Source organism: Octopus sinensis, unplaced genomic scaffold (assembly GCF_006345805.1).
Source record: "Octopus sinensis unplaced genomic scaffold, ASM634580v1 Contig05948, whole genome shotgun sequence".
Lineage (NCBI taxonomy): Eukaryota > Metazoa > Mollusca > Cephalopoda > Octopoda > Octopodidae > Octopus > Octopus sinensis.
The window spans coordinates 1-7,531 of record NW_021828786.1 but is presented as its reverse complement, the minus strand read 5'-3'; the positions used below and the strand labels follow the sequence as shown (position 1 = coordinate 7,531).

Genomic DNA, 7,531 nt, shown 5'->3' with positions numbered 1-7,531 from the left:
GACTAAGCCACCACGGCTCAATTTTTTCCTTATCAGTCTCTTGCCAAAGCTCTAAGGTAGGAGAACGTAAACTAATACCAGTTCTCAAGCAGTGGGGCGGACACACACACACACACACACACACACACACACACACACCACACACACACACACACTCGCCGCTTTTAATAATAACAATAATAATAATAATAATAATAATAATAATAATGATAATAATAATAATAAATGCCCTGATGCAGTACCAGGCAGTGGCTCTCATGGCTTCTGATCTTAACTGATTGGAAGTGTTATCATGTACATTGTTTTGTCTCGGTATAAAAGATGGGCTACAGCAAATACTCTGCTCAATACCACAGATTTGCTTGTCAGTTGTTTGACCTTAACCAGTTGAGCATGTCCCTCAGTGACTGACGATATGTGCATCTCTGATCACGAGCAGAAGTAGTGGGGGAGCATCATAGCCATGTGTTGAGAGGGATTCTTTGGGGTTTGAATAGTTCACCTCTGGAAACATGGGTGTTTTCTTTCAACATCCTTAAACAACCCTTATTCAGGGACCTTTTGAGCGGGATGGCTACTCAACCTGAAGAAAATTCTAACTGGGCCCCCACCTGCAAGGTCATGCGCTGTTTATCTTGATATGAGATCATCATGTCGCGCACATTATGGTTGTGATGCACGTGCCTGGGTACCCTTATCAGACGGTAGTCATGATGGGTATACTGGGATTCATATATTTTACCACAGTATCACTTTCATGGCGTACACTGCTCTCTCACTCAACAACAACAACAACAACAAAAAAATAATAATAATAATAATAATAATAATAATAATAATAATAATAATAATAATAATAATAATAACAACAATAATAACAATAATAAAGCAACGTACCTTCTTTTCCTCATATCTTAGCGCCATTTTCAAACGAGCGAGAGGATCTCTGATACTAATATCCCCCCAGCCACCACTGAGAACAGCTTCAACTTCTTGGGTACCTCGACATAGATCCATAAGTTCACAAGCGAAATCCATGCATTGTTCTACAAGACCCAAATATTCGTTCTGCAATGAAAAAAAAAGAAAAAAAGGAACAAAGGAGAGAACAAACATTGAGTAGAATATTACAAAAATGCAAATGGGAAGAAAGAGCTACAAGGGAAGAAAAGCAACACACACACACACTCATGCACGCATATACAAATACACACACGCACGCACGCACAAATACACACACATACACACACAAGCACATACACACAAACACACACTCGCATACACACACACACACACACACGAACGCACATACAAACACATGCGCACGCACATACAAACACACACACACCACGCACACTCAAATACACATACACACATAAACACACACACGCACGCACGCACATGCAAACACACGCACATACGCACACACGTACAAACACAAACACACACATACACAATCACACACACATACACACACAAACACCCCCACACAACCCCCCCCCCACACACATATAGGCGCAAGCGTGACTGTACGGTAAGAGGTTTCCTGTCCTGCCACATGGTTCTGGGTTCAGCAACATTTAATTGAACTTTTTTGCGACAGTCTGTCATTCGAGAGGGGAATTTATTTCCAACAAAATGGGGTACCCTTAAAATACCACTGTTATATGAGGGCCTACGAGGTGGTATCAAAAGGTTCCCGAACTGGTTATTTTTCCTCTGTTCATCAACTGTTGTCGGCTTTTTCACCGTCAGAGTTGCAGATAAGTTCTGATCTTTGTGGATCTTAAAATGGCTTTGAGAACTGAAGTCCTTCTTGAGCGACACATTTTTTCCATTCGATTCATTACAGAATAACAGATAGTATTTATGGAATTTTGATTACAACCCTGTATATAATATATATATATATATAATATATATTTATATGTGTGTGTATACATGTATGCATGCGTGTGTGTATATATATATATATACATTATATATATATATGCATATATATATATATATACATATATCTATATATATATATATATATATATATATATATATATATATATTATACATATATATACATATATATACATATATGTATATATATACATATATATATATACAAACATATATATATATATATATGCATACAATTATATATATATATATATACAATTATATATATATATATATATATACATACATACATATACATACATATATATATATATATATATATATATATACACACACATATATAGTATATATATATACAATTATATATATATATATATATATACATACAATTATATATATATATATATATATATACATACAATTATATATATATATATATATATACATACAATTATATATATATATATAGTACTTATGTATGCATGTACATTATATTAACTGCGGTTTTTATAATTGACGTCATTGATTAATATCCTCCCTCCCGCCCTCCCTCATCGTTTGCTCTCGCCACCCCCCCCCCCACTTCCTCTCCCTCTCTCATCCCCCCTTCCTCGCTCTATCTCTGTCTTAATACTTCGAGCAATTAACACATGCTCTGATTGGTTGTTTGTTTCTTTCGTTCTGTCTCACTGCACCGAAACGCGGTGTTGGAACATCAGTATCATAATGGTTTATCAGTTGTGATTGCATTGCTGCTATTGTTATTGTTGTTGTTATTTTTGTTGTCATTGTTATTGCTGTTGTTCGTGTCGATGTTATTCCTTGAGTGCTCATATAATGATTAATCAACTCTCTTATTGCCATTGTCATTAGCATCATCACCGACGTCACCGTCGTCATAGCCCTTGCATTTGCTTTTGTGATTCTTGTTGTTGTTGTTATTGTTGTTGTTGTTGTTGTTGTTGTTGCTGCTGCTGTTGTTGTTGTTATTGCCGTGGTTGTTTAGGTTATGACCATTAATTTTTTTTGTTTTGTTTTATTTTTTTGTTTTTCGAGGTTTGTCTTTCTACAATGGTTTCTATCGTTGAAATCGCTGCTGTTGCTGTGCTATGTGTTGCTGGTGACGATGGCGGCAATGGTGGTGCGGCTGCTTCTGGTAATTGATTTGATGAAGGCGGGTGGGGGGTGGGGGTTGATGGAGGTGCTTTGTTGAGTTGGTCTCAAGTGTCATAAATGAAACGGTGCGGAACGGAAGGTGTTACAGCAACAGGTTCCCTACGACGTAACGGGAGGGGCAGACGTGAAAACCGGAACCGGAAGCCGCAGGGAAACGGTGAGCAAGAGAATCAACAGACACACACAAAAAAAAAACAAAAAAAAAAAATTAAACAAAACAAACCCCCAATAAACAATTAAAAACAAAATATTTTCTACAGCAGCAACAACAACAACATGAACAAAAACAAAAAAAGACATGCATAAGAGCAGCAACATCAGCTGCCAGTCTACAGGGATGTGTGTGTGTGTGTATGTGTGTGTGTGTGTGTGTGTGTGTGAGTGTGTATGTATACACACACACATACACACATATATATAAAACATCAATACTGATAATATTTACATTATTGCTGCTTCTAACATTACATACATACATTCAGCATATATATATATATATATATATATATATTATATATATATATATATGCATTTATATATTTATGTATGTATATATGTGTACGTGTGTATATTTATACATATATATGCATATGTGTATATATATATGTTAACCGCTATTTAAATATATATATATATATATATATATATATATATATGAAGGAAAAGTTTACGAAAATAAACAAAAGACGAAGGCAGGTGGAGTACAAACAAACAAATGTATTAGTATAGCGCTCAGGAATAGAAAAAGTCTTTTACGTTTCGAGCCTACGCTCTTCGACAGAAAGATACACAGAAAAAAACAAGGAGAGAAACAAGGAGAGAAAAAAATGCGTGTAGGAGCTAACGATCTATCATGGCGTATACATATATTACTTGTTTCAGTCATCTCCTGCAGCCATGCTGGAGCACCGCCTTTAGTCGAACAAATCGACCCCCGGAGTCGGTGCTGTTAAACGATCGACACAATATGTCGACGGTGAGGGGTTTCGTTGACGCTATCCCAGAACTAGACTTTATTCTATCGATCTCCCCCACCCACAGATGTGGGGAGGGGAGATAAGAGGCAAAGTCGACCTCGTTGGAATTTGAACGCAGAACGTAAACCGTCAGAAGAAGCACCACATGACATTTTGTTCGACGCTCCAATGATTTTTGCCTATCGACTGCCTTCATTCTCTTTGGTAATAATGAACGATTCTTTCAGTGGCAGAGAGCCACAAACGTATGGAAGAAGAGAGGGTGTAGCAATAGTGTTCTTTCTTTCTTTCTTTCTTTTCTTTCCCCATCAAGATAATAGGATTAGATAATACATTTACGCACGCACGCACACGCAAACATATACACATTTTGCATATACACACTGTAACACGAAAACTAACACAGACGGAGATAAGAACAACAACAACCACCCACACAAATAAATTTATGTATGTGTGTATGTGTGTGCGTGTATACGCATATAATTATACATATACATATGTACAAGTGTGTGTGTGTGTATATATGTATATATATATATATATATATATATACACACACTCACACACACACACTCACACACACACACACACACTCACACACATATATATATACAGACGTAAGTATACATATCTATCTATATATATATATACATGTATAAATGTATATAAGTCATTTTGTCTACGTTTTCGTGATGTCCTGTACCCATATATGCATGTGTGTGGTGTGTGTGTGTGTGTAGGTATGTACATATATGTATGTATATATGCATATATTTATATATTACTTATGCAATATGTATGTATGCATATATGCATATGTTTATATATTATTTATATTAAATATATATATGTATGTGTGTATGTGCGTTTGTGTGCGTACAACTTACCTATATACATACATACATACATACATACACACATACACAGACACAAAAATAGACATACATACATACATATATACATACATTCATGCACGCATGACATGTACTTACGTTCTGAAAAGAGCATCAAAGAATTCAAAATAAAATTTCAACCCCCGCATAAAAACAAAACAAACTTCAAAAAAAAAAAATGTCGGCCATCTTATAAAGCAACTCTTTATAAACTTCCTCTCCCTACTTCTCTCTCGTGTTGCACCTTCGTCTATATCCCTCGTATCCACCATATCTATCTTCTACTACCGAAACTCGCATATCTTAATAATGTGGATTTGATTATTTTCTCGTCTGCTTCGTTTCAATTGTTCAAACACCCCCCCGCCTCCTCCGCCACCTTCCTCTCACAGAGCTTCCTGCTTGCTACACATGGGCTAGCACTTAATTAAAATGTTAACTGGCAACAGATACGAAAAGAAACTAAATACGTAGCGAAAAATTAAGAAACAAAAGAACAAAGAGGAAAAAGAAATAATTAGATAAATAATTGAACAAATATATGTATGGATGGGTGGATGGATGGATGGAGTATCTAGCTATCAATCATACCTCTCTCTACCTATTACCCCGCCCTCTCTCTCTCTCTCTTTCCCTATGTATCTGTCTGTCTATCTGTCTGTCATACCTCTCCCCCTCTCGCTCTATATATCTTTCTCTCTCTCTCAATATAGCTGTCTGTCTGTCTATCTATCTATCTATCTATCTATCTATCTATCTATCTATCCATCTATCTATCTATCTATCTATCTATCTATCTATCTATCTATCTATCTATCTATCTATCTATCTATCTATCTATCTATCTATTATTATCTATCTATCTATCTATCTATCTAGGTACTAAGTAACATTCCTCACTCTCTCTCTCTCTCTCTTATATATATATATGTATTTATATATATATATGTATTATATATATATAGTATTTATATAATATATATATATATAATATATATATATATATATATATATTATAACATATATATATCACCTCTCTCTATATGTATGTACGTATGTATGTATGTATGTATGTATGTATGTATGTATGTATGTATGTATGTATGTATGTATGTATGTATGTAGGTATGTATCTCTCTAGGTAACTAGGTATCATCTCTCTCTCTCTCTCTCTATATATATATATATATCTATAAAAGGTTTTAGACGAAGAAATCGAACCCAGGACTTATTCTTCGTAAGCTTCGTTGTACTTCGTAGTACTCATTCTATTGCCCTCTTTTGCCGAACCGCTAATGTTACGAGAACGTAAACACACCAGCATTGATTGTCAAGTGATGGTAGAGGGACAAACACAGACACAACCAGACACATAGATACATATACATATGTACATACGACGGTCGTCTTTCAGTTTCCATCTACCAAATCCACTCACAAGGCTTTGGTCGGTCCAAGACTATAGTTGAAGACACTTGCCAAAGGTGTCACGCAGTGGGACTGAACACAGAATCATGTGGTTGGGAAGCAAGCATCTTACTTTAGAAGCGCATCTGAGCTGGTCATCATAGATACATATATGGGCTTCTTTAAGTTTCCATCTGCCAAATTTACTCACAAGGCTTTCATCAACTCAAGGCTATAGTAGAAGACACTTACCCAAAGTGCCACGCACTGGGCCTGAACTCGGAACCATGCGGTTGGGAAGCAAGCTGTATACCACTCAATAACGCCCACGCCTATTAAGCCATTCTCGCATGGTTCGCGTAGTTAATTGGTTCAATAGTAAACCAATTGAGAAATATATAATTAAAAATGAAACAAAACCAGTGCGTGTTCTCTTATTGGTGTAATGATCCACCTAAGATTCAACAAAAGGATTCCACATCAAGGATTTTGCAAACCATATACAACCCCCCAAAAAAACAACAACAACAAACAAACAGAATATATAAATATATAAATAAAGAGAAATAAATACCTTGAATTCTTTTTCGACTTCAGCTAATTTCTGCATTTCCTGTCGAAGTTCAAAGGTTGTCATAATCGGGTCTGGACTGGAAAGCGCCATATAAGCAGGACTGGCAAGGGACCTATAAGCGTTCAGACGTGATCGCGATCTTTTGAGAGAATCATAGTTCTGTTTTGTCACACATCCCGTACATTTACAAGAAATTGGATGAGGTTTTTCGATGGTGTGGTTACGTGACAAAAACATCTGTATAATCTCATGATTATTGTAGTGCGCTGCCAAGATGAGAGGAGTTATGTCCGGCGGGAATTGGCTTTTTTCCTCTGTTCTGTAAAAGAGACACACACAGACAAATAGATACAGGCACACGATATATGTATTTAGTTATTTGAAAAGGTGAATCGAAAGCGCTCACACGTTAGGGGAAAAAAACTTCTTGCAAAAAAAGCTTAGTAACATCCTGATAAAATATTTTAGAACATTTTCAAAAAAAAAAAATAATAATAATTCACGAGTCCAATGCTCTAATCCGCACGCGCACACACACACACACACACACACACACACACACACACACACACACTCATATATATATGTAT

At 35.9% G+C, this 7,531-nt stretch overlaps 1 protein-coding gene across 1 annotated transcript; it reads right to left on the bottom strand.

Moving 5' to 3' along the window:
* Nucleotides 1-897: 897 nt before the first annotated feature.
* LOC115227629 (short transient receptor potential channel 3-like) lies at nucleotides 898-7,263 on the bottom strand (the record flags this gene model as incomplete). The annotated part of the gene is made up of 2 exons (XM_029798400.1): nucleotides 6,942-7,263; nucleotides 898-1,068 (listed from the first exon to the last, which is right to left on the bottom strand). Coding segments are annotated over exons 1-2 (408 nt in total), but the record flags the coding sequence as incomplete, so codon positions are not given.
* Between the last annotated feature and the right edge of the window lie 268 nt (nucleotides 7,264-7,531).